The sequence below is a fragment of the Taeniopygia guttata genome, chromosome 1 (genome assembly GCF_048771995.1).
Source record: "Taeniopygia guttata chromosome 1, bTaeGut7.mat, whole genome shotgun sequence".
NCBI classification, from domain to species: Eukaryota; Metazoa; Chordata; class Aves; order Passeriformes; family Estrildidae; genus Taeniopygia; species Taeniopygia guttata.
Genome location: NC_133024.1, coordinates 66501410 through 66523671, shown reverse-complemented (window position 1 = coordinate 66523671; position 22262 = coordinate 66501410). Strand labels below are relative to the sequence as shown.

General features: G+C 35.0%; 1 protein-coding gene across 2 annotated transcripts in view; it reads left to right on the top strand.

Moving 5' to 3' along the window:
* Window positions 1-22262, top strand: part of B3GLCT (beta 3-glucosyltransferase) — a 45302-nt gene that overhangs the window by 9266 nt on the left and 13774 nt on the right. For both annotated transcript variants that reach the window (XM_030274540.4, XM_041716561.2), the window contains exons 3-8: window positions 990-1029; window positions 3944-4053; window positions 14824-14900; window positions 17335-17446; window positions 18987-19123; window positions 19967-20030. In XM_030274540.4, coding sequence (XP_030130400.4) covers window positions 990-1029; window positions 3944-4053; window positions 14824-14900; window positions 17335-17446; window positions 18987-19123; window positions 19967-20030 — 540 coding nt within the window. The remainder of the gene's footprint in view (window positions 1-989; window positions 1030-3943; window positions 4054-14823; window positions 14901-17334; window positions 17447-18986; window positions 19124-19966; window positions 20031-22262) is intronic.

Here is a 22262-nt window from a genome sequence, read left to right as displayed (position 1 = left end):
ATTGACCCAGGCAGCAGGAAAAGAATGCATCATAAGAATGATGCAGTTGCAGTAATTTTTGAAAAGGTTTTACAGATGGCTACCAAGGAAGTTGGAGCTTATTCATTTCAATGTAAAAGTCAGAGGAAAGATCGTCTGATGCAAGTAGAGCTAAAAGATTACATAGATATTTTAGAAAAGAGAGGGGCTAAGTATTTTAAAATAGAATCTGTCTCAGGGATAGGAAAACTGTGTATGAGCTTATTACCGAGGATATGTATGGCATTTCTATCTGGAAGTCTTAAAACATTGGAACCAAGATAAATCCTACAACATTCTTTTGCAATTAGTAAAGATGAGTTTGATTTTTCATGTGGCCAAACCAAAGCACTGGGCTACTGTCACCTGGGATAAACTGTGCAACAAATGAAGGCTCTGTTTTCCTTCCTACAATTTTCTAGGCAGTGCAGAGATACACGATCTTTGTGATAACTGAGTAAATTCCAGTGGAGTCATGTTTTGTGCAACAACCTTTTGATATTTGTCTTCATATAGATTGCATTTGAGTCTTCCTTTAAGAATTGTGTTTTGATAGAAGCTTGATAGTAGATTAAATTAGAGTGTGTTGGGGTCTTTTCCCACACTGAACAGGTGTGTTTTTATTCTAGAGCTCCATATTCAAAATTTAGTGCTCAGAAGATACATTAAAAAAAAGATATTGTTAGTAATAAGTTAAAGAGCTCTGGTATAAATTGAGTCATGGGAAAGAATTTTCTCTTTTTTTTTTCCTACTCTATTTTCTGAGTAATAGTATTCAAGCATATAGGATAGCTCTTTAAATTCTTGATGGTGAATAACATTTTACTTTATTTTTCATATCAGTTTTTGAGCTAAAACCTCTATGTATACATCTATAATCTGATGAATGCTTTGACTCCCAGTGTGTTTCTGTAGAAATATTTGAAGCCTTGTGTATGTTCCTAACTTGCTTTTTTCTTTCTTTCTTCTAGAACTCTGAAAAAAGTAGAACAATTAGTAAAATAGGCAGAGGTAAGTATAGTGCTGTTTCACAAACACTTTATTTTTTCTTGGTTCATGTAGTCTCATCAAACAGAAAATTCTAAGTCTTTGATTGTATTTGCAGTTCATGTAGTTAAGTTTTCTGTGAACATGTGCACTTGCACTGTGAAAAGGATGAATTGTTTTTTGTAGTGCACTGTAGTTTAAAATTTTTATGATACTTAGTAGCTCTTCCTGTCGCAATTTAAGATGAAACTGAATGTTACCATTCTGCTAGGCTCTAACTGTACTTGCAATAACTAGGTTATTGTAAATTGCTTGTAACAAATTATAATAACTTTTTAATATCTAGAAGGAATTATTTAAGAAGCACATCAACCATTAATAGGTAAAATAGTGGCAAAACAACTATTTGCTGCTGGGCAGGTGATAAATAATAAAAATAAAAATTCTGCAAGGCTCTGCCTTCTCTGAAGAGGAGCCTGATGTCCTTCTGACAAAAAGTTAACAGACCTGACTTGCATTCTCTGCACTGTAACTGTGGACTTCTCTCTGCTAAGCTCTCAGGATTTGGCTCTGCTTGTTCTAAAACGACTCAGCTTAATTATGTCTGACTTCTGGCATTTCCTAATATAATATTTGTAAGTGCTTTGAGGGTATGAGGAGCATTGGAGAAAATGAAGTTTTTGGGGTATCCTTCCTATTGCTACCGTTAAAAAATATACTCGACTAGATGTCAAGTCTGATGCAATACATAGTTTTTTTTCCTCTTCCTAATAAAGTTGTTTTGGTTTGAGGGTTTGGGTTTTTTAGGTCTTTTAACCCATTTCTGTAGGCAAAATGTAAGGGTTTGAAGCAGAATGTAGTTCTTGATGGTTCTGAGATCCTCTGATATTTCATTCTTCTCTTTTGAACAGTTATATATAGATCAGTAGCACTTTTGGAACTTAATCTTTCAAAAGACTGTTCTTTCTCTTGCTTCATTGGATGTTTCTCAGCTTGAGAAACAATTGAGGTGTTCAATATTGTAAATATTTTCTGTTGACATTTTCATACACTGAATGTCTTTTATTAACTACTTTATACTACCTATAGCAAAAGAAACTATTTCCATTTGATTTAACCATCAAAGTAGATGTTATCTCACTCCTAGAAAGTATGCTATTGTAGAATATCACAGGTGTTGTTAAATGTATCATAAGTGTAACTAAGTGCTTCCATATCTGCAAATAGTGTAAATAGAGTTAAGTATGCTATAGCAGCAATTAATAAAAACAAGGTAGTGCTTGCTTTTTGTCTCTGTGGGTGTTTTTGGTGTTGTGCATGTAAGTTTAGCCCTTTGACTCTCATTAGCATCAACAATGTGTAGTTTCAGTTTTCACAAGGATTTTAATTTTTGCAGAGGAAATCTAGCGAAGATCTTGCTAGGTAGCAATTAGTTGATATTCAGAAGTTTATTATGCATGGGGTTTTTAAACAGTTTGTTTGGTGGTTCAGAGCACGAACACTGATTCCTACACTGTGTGGGAAAAATGTGACATGAATACTGGTGTCTGAACCAATGCTTATTCCATCTCTGTAATATATCACCAGGAACCTCACACAATTTGTCTTGATGAATAAGCTAATAAATTGAGGGAAAACAATACTGAGGGAAATGTAAAAAAAAAAACTAACTGCAGCTTTGAGCTGTCATAGGTCTAAATTAACAAATAACTGTTCAGAGCAACAAAGCCATGTAATAGATCCTCCAGTGCTGGACATAACAATCTTCTCATAACCTTAGTGCAGATACTGTGGTTAATGCTCTTTTCGCAATGTTTTCCTTGTGATCCTTCTTCATGGGCTTAGTTTTACTCTTTTTCCTTGTGATTATGTCTTTCCTTTTCTGGACTTTCCTTCTTTTCCTTCTTTTTTTTTTTTTTTTTGTATAAACTTTGTTCCTTCTCCACAATTTTCAACATTCTGTACAGATCTCCTGGGCATTAGTTTCCTTCCTTGTGGCGCTGTCTCAAGTTACTATATTCTGAGTTTCCTGGTGCACTTTCTACATAGTATCTGTAAACTTCAGCCTTTTGTGGCCAAACCGTCCTCCTTGATCATTGATACTTAGTTAATGGTCTTGAGTGGGTTAAACAGCATAGATCAAACTTGCTAAGAGTTCTGGAAAAGGCATCTGTCCTCTTCCTTTTATTGTCTTATCCTCTCTTGTTGTCTGCTGTGCTCTGCTTCTGAATGAGATCATATTTTCATGGTTTTCTAAGATTTCCCAGTACTGAAGGCTTATTCTATCTCCTATCATCAAGAAAATTTGGCTACCTGCTTCATCATCTATTTTTATTGTACAATAGGCACTTTTATAATCAATAAATGTTTGTAAAGTTACTTCATTATTTCCTTTTAAATTTCTGTCTTCTCTCCTGTTCAAAGTTTTTAGTTATGATGCCTTTAAACACTGAAGACATGTGAGATATTGATGCTGTCATGTTAGATAATAGTATCAACTCAGTGTTCTTGTGTGTGTTTCTCAACCTGATGTTTGTTTCTGTGTAGGGTTTTGAACTGTTTGGGAAGTAGCTTTTCTGTTTCATGTTCATGCATTTCCTGGTGAGGGGCGATGCTGATCTGTGATGAACACCTTTTAACTCTGGTGGCAAGGAGTGCTGGTGTATTGGAGAACAAGCAACCTCATGAATGTGGCTGCTGTTAACTGCTGCACTTCTTCCACTCATGCCATGCTCTTTCTAAATGAATCTGGAAAAGGGCTGGTTTGAATTTTTTGTGTTAAATAGCGCCTTTTACTATTTCATGAAATGTTTATATAATTACAGTAGTAGCTGACTGTGAAATAGATTCCTACATACACCTGGGTTCTCACTAGCTTTGGAGCAAATCATAAAATAATTTATTTTATCTTTAAATGTTCATACTTTCTTGTTTGCAGAATTAAAAGGAATTGTATTTGTCATCCAGAGTCAAAGTAATTCTTTTCATTCCAAGAGAGCAGAAGATCTAAAAAGAGATATTTTGGAACAGGCTGTAGATCTTGGAAAGGTATGTTGAGATAATAAGTGCCCCTTGTTATATATGCTGTTTCCTCATTTTGTTAAAAATATTGAGGTTTGTTGTGCCTTTTTTCAGATCCATTCTATTTATTTTCTAATTGTTTATTGTGTGCTTATAAGAAAATTATTTCAGTGGTTATTTACTGATTGTACACTGATTTATCAGTACTTTTAATTTCAACTATTAACTTTTGTGTAACAACTGTTATTGCTTGGATGGCACTTGATGCAAAAGTGATAAGAGACTTGGGAAAAGGCAGTTTTTCAATATGACTGTAATGTGTTTACAAAGGAAAATGCATTCTTTATGAAGTGAAAAATACAACAATTCTTAGAATAATTTTAGATGAGCATTTTAACAGAGCCAGTGAATATGCTGTAGTGTAGACTTTGTCAGAATTCCATTGCACAGTTGTGACTTGGTGACAGTAGGAGGGGAATGTGTGTGGACATTAAATTCCTAAGGCAGGATGCCCCCCTTCCTGCAGCAGTAGTCCTCCATACCTCTCTTGCTCCTGTCCCTGCATGATGCAGTACCTGCCCTAACTATTCCTTGTTCCTCTGCCACGCCTCTGCAGACTGAGCACTCTCCCCTTGACCTGCTGGTGGGTCACACTCACCTGAGAGCTGCATGTTGTACTTTGCATTCTAATGGGAAATTTGATTTGTAAAGCGTAAGCCTAGAGAGAAGAGGTTTTTAAGAAACCTACACTGAAATTTCAGTGTGCATAAACAATTATTTTCCTTGTCTTTTATAAAATTAAGAAAAATTTGAGAGTGGTGTACATCCCCTGATATGAAATAGCTTGCTGTGAGGTTATTTGACCTATTTTTCATTTCCATGTTCTTTGTTGTAAAGGAAAAAAAATCTGATGTAAATTGTCTTATGTACATTAGTCTTGTAGTGCCTAAATCAAATTGATGGATGTTTTAGGCTTCATTTATCCAAGCTTATCAAACCTATTGTAATTAAATCCAATCTAAATACAGTTTTTAATCCCTTAATGAAATCAGTCACGTGAATAGCCTTTGTTCTGCAGAGTTTTGCTCTTTCAGCGTCCTCTTTGGAATTGAGACAAGTGTTCAGATACAATGTGTGCAGAGAGGATTATGGTGTCAGTTGTTAAACCCAAGGATTTTAGTTGAGTTCTGTAATTGATGTTGCAGAATGTGAGTAATGAAAAGTTCAGCAAGCAGAAGTACAAATGGTTTCAGTGGGGCTGTAATATAAGCATGTTTTGTGGGAAAGAGGTGAAATAATTTTGTAATCAGAGTTGTACCTGAAATTTACCTGGCTTCTAAAGACCTTTATTGCCCATTTAAGAAGATGCCTTTATGGAAATGCTGAAATGGTGATACTTTTCTAGTATTAACAGTTACCTCTTAAACAGCAGTCATGATGTCTTAAGAGAAGCAGTGATGAAAATCCCACCAATCATCTCATATCTGAAATTTGGGAAGAGGGGAAAGCCATCAGTGTATAGGAAAAAAATAAAGAGTATAATCAGCAGGTTCTTGGTACATCTTGATGGTTTTGGTCAACTCACAATGCCACTGTGAGACAGTCCCCAGCAATGCTGATTATGGACATGGGGCAGATCATCTCTGCAGTCCTGCATAACAACATTTGAAGTTGGCATTTTTCTCTGCAGAGAATGCATATGAAATTATTAATTTCAGGCAAAAAAAGTTAAATTCTTGTCAAAGATAACTGCTGTATGAAAACAAAAGACTGAATAATCAGGTTCACTCCTCTGTTGTTACAGGCCCAAGAAATAGATGTTAATCCATAAGGTTTCATTAATTATTTTCTGCTAGTTTAAAATGAAAAATGGAATCCAACTGGTAGATTTTGTTACTTGGTTAAACTAGCATATATGTCTCACTGCAAAATGGATTGAGTCACTGGCATTAATCTTTACAAGTGATTTGTCCATTTATTTTCTTTCACTGTGTACTTAAAACAAATTTTTAATGTGAAACCAATTTGTAATTCCAATCACCAGTAGATGTCAGTATTTTGTTCTTGCTTAAAAACATTTTCCATAGTGATTTATTGAATATTAGCCAAAACTCTTCTGTTAGAATGTAGCAATGGCAAAAATTCATTAGTTTCTACTAATCTTTTTAATTTTCTGAGATTCCTGAACATTTAACCTCTGTAAATTAGGCCTTTGTAAGAAGCACCAAATAAGAATAAGGAAGCTTTTGAGAGTTTAAAATGGTGATATTTGGGATTACTCCCTTTCTGTCTAAAAAAATCAAAATCATGATTACTTTTTCGCTATTACTTTCAAAATGAGAAAACAGGTGAAATGAGAGTTTTTGAAAAATTACCAGTTTAAGTGCAGTCAGTGCTTTTTAATTGCCTGTTGTGATTGTGATGCCACTTAGAAGACAAAGGTCTGTATATTTCCCTATGAAACTGGTCTAGTAGAGAAGGAGATTTTTTTTGTTTTGGGTCCTTGAGGGTTCTTGCATTGGATGCCCTCAGCCAATTAAAAAAATTTTTCCTGAAAAGTCTTAAGATCAAATGGGGTCCTATTAATAATGTGGTTATAAGATTCAATGGAAGAACTTATTTTTCATGGCAACTGAGTTATTTTTAAACTGATTTGTATATTTAGATAGAATAGATGTAATTTACTTGAGACTTTTCAAAATTAATGCCATAAATTCAATGCAATCTGTGATACAGCTCTTGCTTCAATTTTTAGTTACTTGCTTAAATTCAGGATTCTAGTATGAAAACCTTGTTTACTTCTCTCCTGCCTGTAATGACTTCCCATTTCATGGAAGCCACTTTCCAGCTGAGACTCAGTCAATTCATTTTTGGATCCTGCAGTTTTAACAAGGTTTAATAGATTATATTTAGGTAAAATATTGGGCTGCATTCTGACCTGACTCTCCATCTTTGTGTTGACAGTAGTTTGTATTTATGGCAAGGTTTTCTACTATATCAAGATCAACCCTATTTTTTTTTTTTATTAAATAAATGATGTTTTAACTTCAAAATTTCTCAGTATTAGTAGATTGATTCCCTTTGTTTTCTTGTATAAAGTAATAGTGTGCCCTTTATTTTCTTCCTAGCAACAGCTTTGGTTTCTTTTCTACAAGGATTTATTCATTCTTGTGTTTGCAACATCATCCACAACTTCAGTATTTACATTTATTTTCCAAATCTGTCCATAAAACCACACTTACATTATGTGAGGAGAGCTGGCAGTATAAAACCTTAATAAGAGTGTGCATTTAAGCGGTCAGTGTATGAAGTTCCACTTTCTACTTTTTTATCCACAATAGCACCTGTGTTTGTTTTATGTTGTGTTACTTATTCTGCTTGCATACATTGCCTAGTATCAGTATGCTCTTGGTCAGTTTTCTTTGTTTTTTCTTCATAATGCTTCATTCCTTTTAGGATTTGCATTTTAAAGTGCAACTGCTCATTCTGGGGCTTCAATATTTGGGTGCTCAAGTTGTGAAATGCTCCTAAACTCTGTTCTGTGGAAAGGTGAAGTGCATTCAAAATAAAACCTTTTGAAAGTGTTCCAGGAAAAGTGTACAAAAGATATTGCTTAGTTTGGAAAATGCTTTTTGGAGTTGTCTTAAATCTCTTCAAGGTCAGCTTGCAGGGCTTTACGTGTTTGAGTGACTTTTTTTAATCTTTCCTTTCCTCCAGCTGTTCTCCTAGCTGTTTGTTTTAATTGTTTGATCTTTGACTTCCTAATATGCCCTTGCTTCTCATTCTGCAAAGGTTCTGTCATCCTTTTGACAATCGCTAGGCTTTGTTATCAGCAGAATTGATGCCTTGCTCATTAACTGTTGAAACTGTGAATGTTACCTACACTTTGTGCTGGAAGGTGAGCAGGATCGTTTTCCTCTAATAGATGCTCAGCAGATTTGAAGGAATTTGTAGCAGTCAGATAATTCTGCACTAATGAGATCTTTTAAATGTTTTAGTAGTGATGAGTGGGCTGCCCTCAGCCCTACCTTACACATCACATACCATTTTTGTATTGCTGCTTTTACCAATCAAATATGTGGTAACTTCCTTTGCTTTTTAAATGCAGAAAATAGGACCTGTCACCTCACAGAGATGTCTTGCCATGTCAGGGCAAAATATAAATACGAAATTAGAAGTTTAAAGTGCTTTAGGCTAAGTCTCTCTCAGCATTTTCAGCAGCAGTCTCTGCATACTTAATAGGATTTGAACAAACCTGTTTTAATAAGGTATCTCTTTTCTTAGTAAAGAATAAGAGATTGCTATAAAGCTTTCTCCTCCACTGCTATTGGCTATATTAAAATTGTTCATCTTTGAATAGAATGCTGAAGTATACATGAGACTAGAATTACTAAATCATCAGATTAAAATCATTACCTGATGACAGTTTTTTTGTTCTTGTAAATTCTCCTGAGCATCTATAGTGGTACTTGAAATACATTCGTCAAATTTATTGCCTTGTGGAAGCTTTTTTCTGCTCTCCTGTTCCTTCTCTTCTTCCCTAGTTAAAATAGGTACATCAGATTTACTTGGCCAGAGCCTGTTGTGGGGAAGGGACCTGCTCCCCCGTGTATCACACTGATTGAGCTTGGGAGATAACAGTCTCCATCTTGCTGTCAGTGAAAGATGCTTCAGGCTTTCCATGAATATAAATCTGCTTATACTGCTAATCTTGCTGATATTTAAAGAAGCATCTGAACCCCATAAATTGTTTAATTTCATTGCTTGAATCGTAGAATCATAAAGGTTTAAAAAGATCTCCAAATCATCAAGTCTTTGAATACCACCACTCCCACTAAACCATATTGGGAGGTACCACATCTGCTCAGTTTTTTGAACACTTGCAGGGATGGTGACTCCACCACTGCCCTGGGAAGCTTGTTCCAATGCTTAATCGCTCCTTCAGTGAAGAAATCTGTCCCAGTATCCAACATGAAGTGTCTTTATGTGCTAGTTTGGATTGACTAAGATTTTGCTTTTAAGTAAAAACTTGCTTTATACATTAATATTATGCATTACAATACTTAAATCCTATCTTAAACACATTCTAAACAATGACCTTACTCAGACCAGGCAACATAATTATAGTGGCTCATCTTTAATATTAGCTTTCATGAATAATAGCTATGTACTGTATACCACATGTTTGTCTTCTGTATGTTTGTATTTATTTAGAATTCTTGTAAACTGTGAGCTTGGAGAAAGTATTCCTCACTGCTTTTTATTCACTCAAGTGAAGAGCAAACAAATGGCACTATACTGCAATATGTTGTTGTCATTCTAGGCTACTGTCTTATTATACACATCTGTGGTAGCATTTATAATAAGCACTCAAAACTTTTCCAGATTTTTTCCACATCTTTTTGTTTGTCTAGTTACAAAATAAGGTCTGATTTGTTAATTTGCACACAGTATTTGCTCTTGCTTTGTGAAAGCAGGGTAATGCTGTGGCCTTTGACTGAACTCTCTGAAATTACACATAATATATTATGAAAACTCAGTTCTTTTTTTTAAAATGATAACCAGGCATCTGAGAGTAGAACAGAAGTAGAAATTCTCTCTAATGGAAAATAGTACATTATGCTTTATTACTTTGGGCTTCCCAAGGAGCAACAATTATTGGAAATCATGCCTTATTAGAAACATGGTTTTGTTGTTGTGGGAGTCTTTTCTATCATATTGTGGCTTTTCAGTATTTAATGGGGTCTTATAAAGGAAAAGGGGAGCAGACTTATTAGAGGGCCTGTAATGATGAGGAAAGAGTAAAGTTTTTAAACTACAGGAGAGTAGATTGAGACTCAGCATAAGGAAGAAATTTTTTACAGTGATGTTGGTGAAAAACTTGACAGTTTGCCAGAGAGGTGGTTGATATCCCATCCCTGGAAACATTTGAGATTATTTTGGCTGGGGTTCTGAGCAACCTGATGTAGCTGAAGGTGCCCCTGCACACCGGAGGGGCCTGGAGCTTTAAATGTTCCTTCCAACTCAGAACTGTTCTAGGATTCTATGAATGAAGCCTAAAGGAAGAAATAGAGCAAGAAATTAAAAGGACTGGACAACTTTGGAGAAACTCCTAAATAACAGATGTGTTTAACAGAAGCAAAGTTCTTTTTCAGTGGTAATGTAAAATAGTACTTTAAATTTAAAAAAGTGAGTTTTATTTGAATGGGATTATTGAAATAATATTTAGTCTTGGATTCTTGGAAATGGGGCTCTGATAAAATTGATATTTATGCCTTTAAAACATGAAAAATATTTGAAGTGTGAATTGTAATTTTCAATATTTAAGGAAATTGTTAGAATATAGAGAACATATAGTGTTTGGTATAATGTTTGCAGCTGGCAATTCCCAGTAAATTGTCTGACCTGCTGGGTTTAGAGGTAGGAGATTTGCTATTACGTTTTTATTATTGCTATTGGTATTAGTTTCTTTTAAAATCCTTCAGGATGTCTACAGAATTGGCATGTTTTTGAAATAAAGCTGAAGAGAGACTTCAGTATGTATTCCACAGCTCTACTTTGTCAAAATAGTCCTAACAGATGACTGTAAGAGCTTGGCTTATTTAACCTCCCAAGGGAAGGCTGAGGAGGTAGGCTAGCTCTGAATGTGTTTTAGGATTGATTACTGAAAAGAAGATAAGAGAATAGGGAAAATGTTATGTGCTTGTAGGGTATGTGGAGATAGGGAAACATTTCTGAGTCTGGAGCCATGCAGTTAAGCAGCAGTGCTCAGGGTTTAAGGTCCCCATTCCTGCCCCTCGGCTCTGGGATTCATGAGGCAGTTTAATGAGCTCACAAAGCACAGAGATAATATATGCAAGGCATCTACAGATAGGAGCAAACTGGACTAATTAGGAGCAAATTCCTGAACACTACTTTATTTTTCTCTAGTGTATTACAAGGTGGCTTTTTGCTCTGCTCAGTGACTCAGTAATATAACAATGAACACATTACTGTTGTGTTTTGTGTTTCACCGCAGTTCTGTTTCTTTGTCATACTTGCAAAATCATGTCACACAGGACATGTAATTAATAGTGCTGAGCAAGAGCTAGTGTGAGTTGTGTTCTAATAAAGGCTGTTCTCACAAAACAATATACTTAGGGCAAGGTTTGGTTATGCTTAGATGAAATTCAGTGAACTATTTTGTAGGAAAACAAAGCAAGCACAGTTCTGCTAGAGGATCACCGAGGATATGACCAAACGTGGAAATCCCATTTTAGCTGGGGTGGATCTCTGCCATCCTGGGTGCATACAGAAACCCTTTTTGGCCTCTTAGTTTATGAAACCATATTATTTTAGTTTGTTTTTACCCTGTATGGTTTTGTTCTCTATAAATTGTACATTTCTCATATAAGATTCAGTAGACTAATAATAAATTCCATGTAGTGCAGAAGGAATACAGATACTTGTTTCAGGTTAACAATTCCCTTACTTAGTTCTTAATTCTTTTATTCTGAATTACCTTTTCTTTATTGAATATGCTAGTCCGCCAAGTTTTTTCATATTAATGAAGAGAACTTTCAATATTTAGATTCAAAAAACAGTTCCCTTGATGATTTGATGTGAAATTGATTGTGTCATTAGCATCTTCCTACTTCAACTTGCATAAAAAATTCTGGGTGATTTTAAGGTACAAATGAGGCTGTGTGAGTCTGTGTCTTTGGAATTAGCCTGAAAATGTGGATCTAACCCCTTTATTCACACTTAGCTTTTCATTTGTGTAAAGTTTGCAGTTGTCATCTGTATTGCTTATTGTGTATTGCTGATCTCACTGTGCTCATAAGAGTAGGTGGTATTTGGAGTAAAAATGTCTCATACTGTATTTCAGACCATAAGCAATTCCATTTCTTGGTTTTGCCCTTTAAAGTCAGCTCAGTTGTGTAAGTGGGGAGAGTAGTTTCTTAGTCTTCAAAAAGTGATTACATGATGTTATTTGGATTATAAGATACTTTACTTGTGTTATATGTAAAATGTTGGTATGTGTGAAAACACATGTGGTTTGTAACTGTGGAAACAATAGTTTCAAGGTAGAATAATGAGTGAATGGAGTAGAGGCCTTGGATGCATTTGTAGGAGAGTTTTATGAGATAGGCACAGTGTGCAAGTTACATTTCATTACCTAGACAGCATGTGCCCTTCCACTCTTCAAAGCTGACACCAGATACATTTTGCTTTTTTCTGTCCTTGTACTGAAGATAAAATAAATAAAATGAATAGATCAGCCCAGTTCCACTAGTTCAGAGTAAAAATGAGAAAGGAAAAGCAACAGAAATCCTCCTGTACTTTTGAAAGTGGCTGTTTTAGATCTATAGATCTCTTAAGCATCTCCTTTATTAAATTAGAATTAATGCATGGTTAGAGGTGAGTGGAAGAAAAGACTCATGCAGGACATGTATTTTCATGTTTTAGAGGAAGTTGGGTAGAGAAAGAGCAGGTTTATGAGAATGTCAAAGACAAAAGATACCTTGTAAGAGTACTGGATTAGCTCAAGAGAGAGTGTTTTATCTTTATCACCACTCCTTTGTGCTGCACAAAGGAAATAGAGTCTGATAGTACAGCTACTTAGATTAAATAATTTATATCTTTTGCATGGGTAAATGCTGTTTTAATCTAAAATTAATCCAGTTTCAGCCTTCAGTGTGATAGAGACACTGAGTATGTTATTAACTACTATTTTCTTTGTGTATTTTTACATGAAATACATAGCTTCCTACAAATACTAGCCTAACTGCAGGTTTTGTATGCGTGTAAAAATAAACATGCTCGTAAAGAGAGGTCTTCCCTTTTATCTTCCTATCTGCAGCCCCTTAAGTAAGCATAATTTTGTGGTTTTATCATAAACTTGTACCAAAAGTAAAATAAATACATCTAAGTAAATAAAATATATAAAGATAAAACTATACCAAAGTAAAATTTACCATTTTCACATTTTAGTGAAATACAAGATGTTGAGAATGAGCAGTATTTGCCACTTCCACAAAAAATTCTGAACATTTGGTTTTTCAATAAATTGAAAAAAAGCAGGAACAGATTTGTTAGGTTCATTTGAACTGGAACCATAAATCACAAGTGCTGGTTTTTGAGATGCAGGTGAATATCCTGTTGCAAATTGGAGTTTTGGCATTGTTTCTTTTTGATTTGGGTCATTCCAATACCGTAAATCCTTATTTTTGTATGAGGTTAATGCACTCCTGAGAAATATAGTTATTCCTTAGAGCAATAGAGATGTTTTCTTTAGTATATGAAATTTGGAGGTTTTATGTAGATGCTGTGTTTAACTGCCCTTAAAAAGGATTTAAAGTAAACTTGAAGAGTCAGCAAATAGTGTAAACTTTATCTTAGAGGTTTTCTTAGAAAATTATTTTTAAGTGTGACTTTTATGTAAATGGCACCATTCACAAAAAGTATTCATCAAGCAGGAATGTGTGGCACATGCAAGCTGTAAGTGGAAAAGGATTAAGGCCTGAAGAGACAGATGCGCTCCTACAACTCATGGTTCTCTCTGTTGTGGGAACATAGACCTCCAAATACACAAAGCCTCCTGCCCAGGAGTTAGAAATAAAATTTAAGAAGACAGGACAGACAGCAGTGAGCAGAGCAAGCCATGGCCAGACAAGTATCCTGACCAGCAATTTGCTACAAGTGACCAACTCCCTTTTTTCCTTGTATTTACATTTTGTGAATTTTTCCTCCTTGTCGTGGTTTCAGCTAGGATAGAGGGAAGACGGGGATTGAGGGAGAAGCTGCATGGAGCTTAATTTCCAGCTGGGCTTAAACCACTCCTCAAACACCATGATCCCTCTTTTGCTGACCTGTGCTCTTTCCCAAGTATCCCATGTGAAATTTTGTGCCAACCCAGAGTGCTGTTCCCCCGAATGTTGTGGTGAGTCCCATGCTCCTGTGGGCAGTGACTCCCTGTCAGGTGAGCAGGGAGCCTCTCCCTTCTCTTTAGCTGGTGTCACACTTGGACAGAATGATGCTGCAGTGGGGGATTGGACTCGCTGATGGAGTAAAGTACTGTGTGTGTATTGAGGGATGTAGCTGTATCCAGCTTTCCACATCCATTACAAATTGTGCAGTTTGGTTTATCAGAAGGCTTTGTTTAAATGGTGTTTTCTTGGAAACTACCCCAGAATTGTTGCTTATCTACTAGACATTGGGATCTGCCACATCAAAGAGGTTTCGAGTAACAAAAGAGCAAAGGGATTTATGAGAAGTATTTTCCTTTGTTGGAAAACTTCTTTGATCTTTCAGGAAGAAAAAAATATTAACTCCTCATTTTGATTTTTCTGTAAATCCATTTTTTTTTTTTGTCATGATGTTACTCTGACAGGTCAAAGCTCAGCTCAAAGTAAAGAATGTTAGAACTCCCACTTAAGGTTTGTGTAAGGTGATTGTCCAGTGGAAGCCTTTGTAGAACACCCTTCATTATTTATAAGTATTTCTTCATGGGATGGCAAGGAGATTACTATATGTTGATTACATGGGTTCTTATGCAAAGCATTGAACTTGAAGTCTGATAGCTTTATAACTAAAAGACAATTAGGAAATTATATGTTGGAAGAAGCATCATCCCTAACTTACAGTTTGCCTTGTTTCATACCTGCTTAAGTCATCTATTCTTCAGGGCTGCTTGCCAGTGAAAACCAATGAAAACTAAGTAGTCATTCCAGAATATGTTTTTGAAGATTAATGGATGTTTAGGAAGAAAGTACATATAATTCAAGTTTAATGGGAATATTCTTATTTTTCTTAAAGGAATTGCCTACAGTTCTGCTTATTCATCAGATCAACAGGCATGAAGGTGCATGGACAATATTGCCATTAATGACAGAGTAAGTGTAATGAATGTCAGTTATTTTCAGTAGTTTTTGTAACCAAGAATATATATATTAGTTACTCAGACCTCTTTTTTGAGAAGCAAAAATTTTTAATGGGAGTTGCAGCTTGATATTTTAACTTTCTTACGGTACTTTTTTTTTGTTTTATAAAGCAGTTTTCCGATAAATTTAAATCAGAGAAGTTTATTTAGAATAAAAGAACAGTAACAATAGAATTTAACTGAGCAACCTTCTTCAAGCCACAGTGCATTTAAAAATTATTAGGGAAGTAAACTAGTCTAAAGAAACAGCATTTTAAAATGTGTATTTTTCTATTTTGTCCCCACTTTTTACAGTGTAAGGTATGAGGTATTACAGAAATTTTGATCTTTCAGATTACTTGATTGAATGAAGTAGAATAAATTTTAAAAAATATCGTAATACTTATTTGGGTTTTTTTGCTCAGAGTTTGTAAGAGACCATATGTCTCTGCAGTGAAAAGTTGTAGGTTTCAGCATCTTTTTAGATACTTATATGGCAAATTTTCATACTAGTATGATCAGGAAAGACAGGTAGTCTCAAATATCTTTTATTCTTAGCTTATGCAGATGGCTCCAAGGAGGACATGCTGCATTTACATGGTAGTATCTTGCAAACTGTCAGGAAATTTTTAGTAATCCTGAAGCTCCGTGGTACTGAAGATTATCTTTTGCCTGAAGCTTGCATTTGAAATCTGCAGCCTCCTGAGGTTTAATTTAGTTGATATGATTTATTAGACGTGTTCAGGGTGAGATTTTTGTCAGAGTGGTTGCAGAACCAGATACTTTTCCTTCTGCTTTCTATTACTTTGTGTGTAGAAAAATGTAAATAGTGCTTGTATAGCAGCTATCCGTGAGATGTATGTAAACTGTGAAAAATAGTAGAAGGGATTTGAAGTAAATTGAAAAACCGGAAGATGATGTTCAAACTATCAATCATCTTTCTTCTCTTCCCTGCTTAGCTCCTGTTTCAATGACCTTGTGGTTTCTCTTCTGAATTATTCATGTCATGGTGACAGGGTTTACAGACATGGCTCTTATAAGCTTAAAAGTAAAACTTAAATTGCAAATGCTCATATGTGTGAGAAAGTAGAAAAATTTCTTTAGAAATCAGAAGAGGAATCTTAAGTAGAGAATTTCCATCTTGATATTTCTGGGATATGAGTTTCCTTTTGTGTACTGCTTCACTTAGTACTTTTGGCAAGTGAACACATGGAATATTTTGGAAGTATGTTGATGTTTTGAAGCTTGTATTGTTTTTCTCAGTGGACAAAAGTGGAAGAAGGGAATTCAGCCCATCCTGCAGCAGCTGATGATGCTTTTAATTGTGATATAAGATGCATCTGTATCAGAAAACTGCTTTCAAAAGAATAGGTTTCTCAGTCCTGTAGCTGTCAGCATTTTTATGGAGGTCTTTAAGCAGTTGTGAAAATTCTTAATTTTTAGTTCTTGGGTACAGGTTAAGTTGGACAAAATATTTAATTTCAGAAGATACAATCAGTGGATATCTTATAACACAGTATTCTTACTGTGCCCAGAAGGCTACATTTCATCTCAGTAACCATGTTCATTCAGCAGAGAAGAAATCCCTTTCATAAAAATTATCCAAAACAGGATCTTACTGTGGTGTCTCCAAGGTCTCCTTGCAGTCTGAACTCCAAACTTTTGTGCTCTGAGGTCTCCATAAGATTCTGGAGACTTTAAGTACTTAGCCTTGGGAATCATTCCCAAAAGCCATGCAAAGGAAACTGGAAAGATAAATATAGTAGTTTTTTTTTCCATTGGGATGTTATTAATAAATGTGGCTCTGTTTTGATGAGTAGTGGAAGAATTAAGGCTAGAGAAACAGAGAAACAGGGAAAGTAATTTTTCTGAAGGAGTCAGGAATACTGCATTGAGATTGTTGCTATCTTTGAGGAGCCCCTTCAGTCTGTACAGTTTCACTGTACTGGAAAAGCTAGTGGAGTTTTTAGGTTGGGAATGATCAGTGTCCAACAGCTGTCAGAAAACCTGGCATTAGGCATTTTGATGGTGGCAGTGCTGTTAGATTTTAGATGACCAATGCTGGGATCCCTTGGAAGAAGGGGAAGGTAACTTAAACTGCTATCTGTGGACTTGTGAATTCATACGTGGCTATTAGACTTGTACATTTCTGAATGGAAATTCTTTATGTATCTCTGTTCCCTTCTTCCTGCCGTAACTGGTGCTTTATAAATAGACAGCAGCAGAGTCAGTATCTTTATCCATTCACAGTAGTCCTTGCATATGTAATTCTAAATCAGTAGTAAAATTTTTCACTACTGTGTAAATGAAGAATTGATGGCAAATTATTTCTATTTGGGGAATGTGCCTTGAATTTTCCATTTTTGTTCATAAGCCACCTTATTAGTAAAATGTTTTTCTTTTTTTAGCTTCTCTGTTACCTATGGTAGGAACTCCTCATGGATTTTCTTCTGTGAAGAAGATACAAGAATACGGATTGTAAAACTGGTAGAAACATTCAGAAGATTTGACAAGTCTAAGGTGAAATAAAAATTCAGAGATTTGACCTTTTTTTAAATGATTGAGTGTGTTTTGCCAAATGTTGGAAAAGATATGTCCAAACACCTTAAAACAGGGGCATAGATTTCTGTTGCTGAGACTGAGAGCAAGGTATTTAACACAAAGGAGTATCAATGTCTGTATAGCTGTTGAAGAACTGTTAAAATCTAGCAGAGAAACCAATTTTTTCTGTGAATAGCCTGAAAATTATGTACCATAAATAAAAAGATTAATATAGCCTGTTTTGTGGTCCCTTCTCCCCATTTTTCTGTTATCAATTCTGATTATCATTGGACAATGACTGATGCTAGTTTGTCTCTGATGTAAAGTAGTAGGGTGTTTTACTTGCATTCTGTTGCTGATCTCTCTTGGTGATAAGTATTGTATACCTATTAGGGAAAAAAACAACACCAAAAGACTTGCAGAACGAAAGAGAAGTACAGTCACCAAGGGGCAAAGCAAATTTGGCAATGCAACTGGCATGAAAATTGCTCTAATATTTAGAATTTTTCGTGTTCAAGGAAAAGAAACCACCTTGGTGTCTGACCTTTGCCAGTAACAAAAGAAACCAAAATCTCCTGTGTGAAATATGTTTTCCTTCTTTGTTGTAATTCTGCTTTAGGACTCACTTTAGCGTATTTACTTCTTTTTCAGGCACATGGCCATGTGGTTTCTCACAGTTCTTTTCTAAAATGGTAATAATAATAAAAATTCAGCGGTCTTACCTTTTGAAACACTTGGTATTCAAAACGGAGGACTGAATATATTCAGACCTTTGGAATATCCTTTTTTTCTGTTTGAGAAACACCTACTTGTAATTTATATTCTCAGAACAGAAACATAAACATTTTTATTCTATATGCTGCCCTTTTGCCAATTTTACTCTCTCCTTTGCATTACATACAGATTCTAATAAAATAACAAATTATGTTCCAACCTGCAATAAAAGGAAAATAAAACATTTTGCTTTTGTACATAGTAATTGTCATTTTAGTGTAACAGTCCATCCCCGATTCCTTATATATAGTAGTAGCAATCAGGTACAAAAAAGGTGATTTATGTCAGAGCTCCTTCAATATTAATTTTAAGGTCTCAGCAGTTTGCATAATAGAAAGTTGGTATGCAGGTTGCCCAGTGAGATTGTGGAATGTATTCAAAACATGATTGGACAGAGTCCAGGGCAACCTGCACTGGGTGATCCTGCTTGATCAGGGGAATTGGACCGGGTGATCTCAAGAGGCCTCTTCCAGCCTCAGCCATTCTTTGTGTTTCAGTGTTCTTTGAGTAGGTGGAAACTAAGGCATGCTCTGGAGTTAGAAAATGCAGCCTGTATTTGATTTCAGAGAACAATCTCTAGTTTCATTTCTCACTAAGTACAGTTTTTGTCTGGATTACTTATTGTGAATAGTGTGCTTCCCTTGTTTTTGTTTTCAGGTTTGCTGTATTCAGCATGAATGCAGTTGTCCTCTTCACTAAAAGGATGCTGTAGATGAACAAAATTGTTTCCTATATTCCTTTACAGGAGTGGTTTTTAGGTAAAGCATTATATGATGAAGAATCTACAATAATTCACCATTATGCCTTTGCGGAAAATCCTACAGTCTTTAAATTTCCAGATTTTGCTGCTGGCTGGGCACTTAGCATTCCACTTGTTAACAAGTAAGAATTGAATTTTAAGTCACTTCCTGTTAATTCTCCCATTATTCCACACATTCCAAGTATAATTATTATGAACGCTTCAAAATTAAACAAGAATGCAGAAATAGATTTCTGTATCATTACTCTGCATGTGATTTATTTTGCTTCACTCTGCCTACATCAAGTAGCTAATAGTTGTCCAGTACTAACTGTTTAACTAATTCAATTCCGTATTGTAATTTTAAGAATGTATTTTTCCCCACACAGTGGTTTCATTCTTGGGTCATAGAGTATCTGCACTGCCCTCTGGAAGGGTTTCTCATGCTGTACGGACAAACTACGTATTCATTTCTGCTTAGACTCTTAGGTGCTTTCAAATGAGATTTGAAAAGTTCATAGATTTCAGAAGCTGAATGAGTCTTACCATAGCAAGGATCAATGTTCTCATTAATTGAAAGGCCCTAAATGCTATGCTTTGAAATACACAGAAAGAGAATATTGTCTGTAATTTGAGATGCTGATCAATACTGAGCTTCAAATGCACTGCTGCTTTTAAGCTGTTGAAAATTTTATGCCAGACTCTCTACCTTCTCCAGATGAGAACTTTCTTCTTGTGCATGAAGAATGTATCAAAGTGTGTGTGTTGGAAACTAATATTAACATCATTACATTGTCAGATGTTTTTTAAAAAATTTATACGATAAGTATAAGTTGCTTCTTGAGGCAATAAATACAGAAATGTGTTGTATTATTATTTTTCCCCTTATAAGATGGTCAGTAGTACCAGCTAAACTTTCTTGCATGCAGAAGTGATTGGGTTTTTTTAATATGCTTGATTAAATTTCTTCATCTCTAATTACATAGGCTTGCAAAGAAGTTGAAGATTGAACCACTCAAATCAGACTTTACAATAGATTTAAAGCATGAGGTAAGGAGTGATGAAAGAAAAAATTGTCTCAAAGTTATATATTTGAATAGTGTTAAATCATAATGGAAATAAGATATTATTCTTAAACATTGCTAAAAAGTTTGACTGCAATGGCATGTTAGATTTTTTCCTTTAGAGTATTGTAATACTTTAGAACTAAAAATTCATTAATAAGCTTGCAGTCATATAAGCATGCATACACGGTTGTATACATTAAGGTGTCTTCTAAGGATTGCTCTGTAAGGAAGGAGGGAGGCTTCCAATTCATGAACCATAGGAGGTGAGTAGTATCTCAGTTCTAGCTAGCCTCACTTTCTGAATCAGCCTCTCACAGATAAATACGATGGGGTTTGCATTAAATACTCAGATGAATCTACCTTTGTGTGAACAAGCAATGTTACAACTTGCAGCTTGGAAGTCTGGAAAGACTTTTTTGTCTCTGGTATGCAAAACTTTCAAAAGGTTGTCAGAAGGTATTTCAGACAGTGAGCGAACTGAAAAGGACAGTGAGGGACTGAAAGGAGCTGATAAGGACGCTCTGAAAGAGTATCTGTGCTAGTTTTTTTTTTGGGGTGGGGGGTTTATTTTTTCTGCATTTATAATGTTCTGTCCAGGGTTTTGTACTGTCACCAGAGTGAACTTCTGAACCAGGGGTTGAAGAGGGGGATGAATCTGGAATAAGCTTCTGGCCTGAAATAAGAATATGATGAAGATTAGGATAAGGAATGTGAAGAAGGAAGGAAGAATAGGATTAAGATTTTGGCTTGAAATGAAGTATTTTTAATTATTGCAACATAAATCTATGGTGTATTTATAGAATATAGATATGTATAGTTATATGCTAATATATAAAATATATAAATATAAATTATATATATAGTATATACATATGTTTATTTATATTTAAATACATTTGGTTTTATTCAAAAACATTCTTTTATATAGTTTCCCCTCACTGATTGATGCATTTCTCAAAAACTATTGAATCCCTCTCAGCTTTCATTTTGCTGTGAGAAACAAGACCAGAAGCTGTTTTTTTTTTCCTCTTCTTAATTTTTTTTTAATTCAAGACCTTGGGTTTCACAATGTCATGTTATTTTAACTTTATTTTTAAGACAAAATCATTCATATATTCCCAGTATTGCAGTCTACCTCAGCACTAAAAAGGTATCTAAACATGTTGTCATAAAAGATTATTAAGAGGCACTTCTTTATGTGCCACAGATTGCTTAGTAAAAACCAGTTGATCACTTGACCAACAAAATTACTTCCATCCACTTCTTATTCTGTTAGCAGGTCTTTGCATATGTTTTATTTCAAATTTATTGCCAGCAATAACATACTTCAGCCCTGTAGTTATTCTTTCTGCACATTCTCATGTCTCCCTAGAGACAGTCTCACTCCCTCTTTTATTTAATAAATCACCATCTTCTCTGTCTTAAATCATTTTTTGTCTACACTCTTCTTGTGTGAATCAAGAGTGACAAAAAAAATCAAAGAATCTGTTTTTTAGGATTGGGTATAGTGTTTAAGTTTATAAGAAATATTTTAGTTTGATGGACTCCTAATAGCATATGCCTCCAGTCTTTGGGTTTTTATTGTGCTCTACATACTTTTTATTTTTTCTTTTTTGTTTGTGTTACCTTATTGCTTTCAAAGTCCCTATTTCTTATATCCATAATATTTATATCACTTTTGTATATGGTAAAGTGTTTTTGTCATGCTGCTGCTCATTTGTAGGTTGTCAAGTAGCCTTTTTGTAATTGTACCATATTCCCTGATGCCTATTCAAAGCTGGAATTGAATAACAGAATTTTTTGTACAACGTTGGGTCTGAACTAGGACTAAGACTATTTTAATCTTTTTATTGTGTTTCCATTGTTTTAGTAACTTCATGTCATCCTGTGCTACAACCCAAAATGGCACTCTGCCTCACTTCTGAAATAAAATAACTTCACACCATTCTCAGGCTTTCTATTGAAATTTCATTTGTCAGTGGGAAATTGTAGCACATTGTGGATTTTCATAAATAATTAATCATAAGATTCAATTGTCAAATACTCTGTTTTCTAGGAACATTGCTTCTTTGTTGGTTCATGTGATTAATTCTAAATAGCTGAATCCTGAACTAATACAGGGTCACTTGGATAAAGGACCCAGGAGCACAAGTACTGTTCTCTATCCTTCCACTTGCAGGGAGTGACAGGAAGAGCCAGCAACCAACACTTGTAT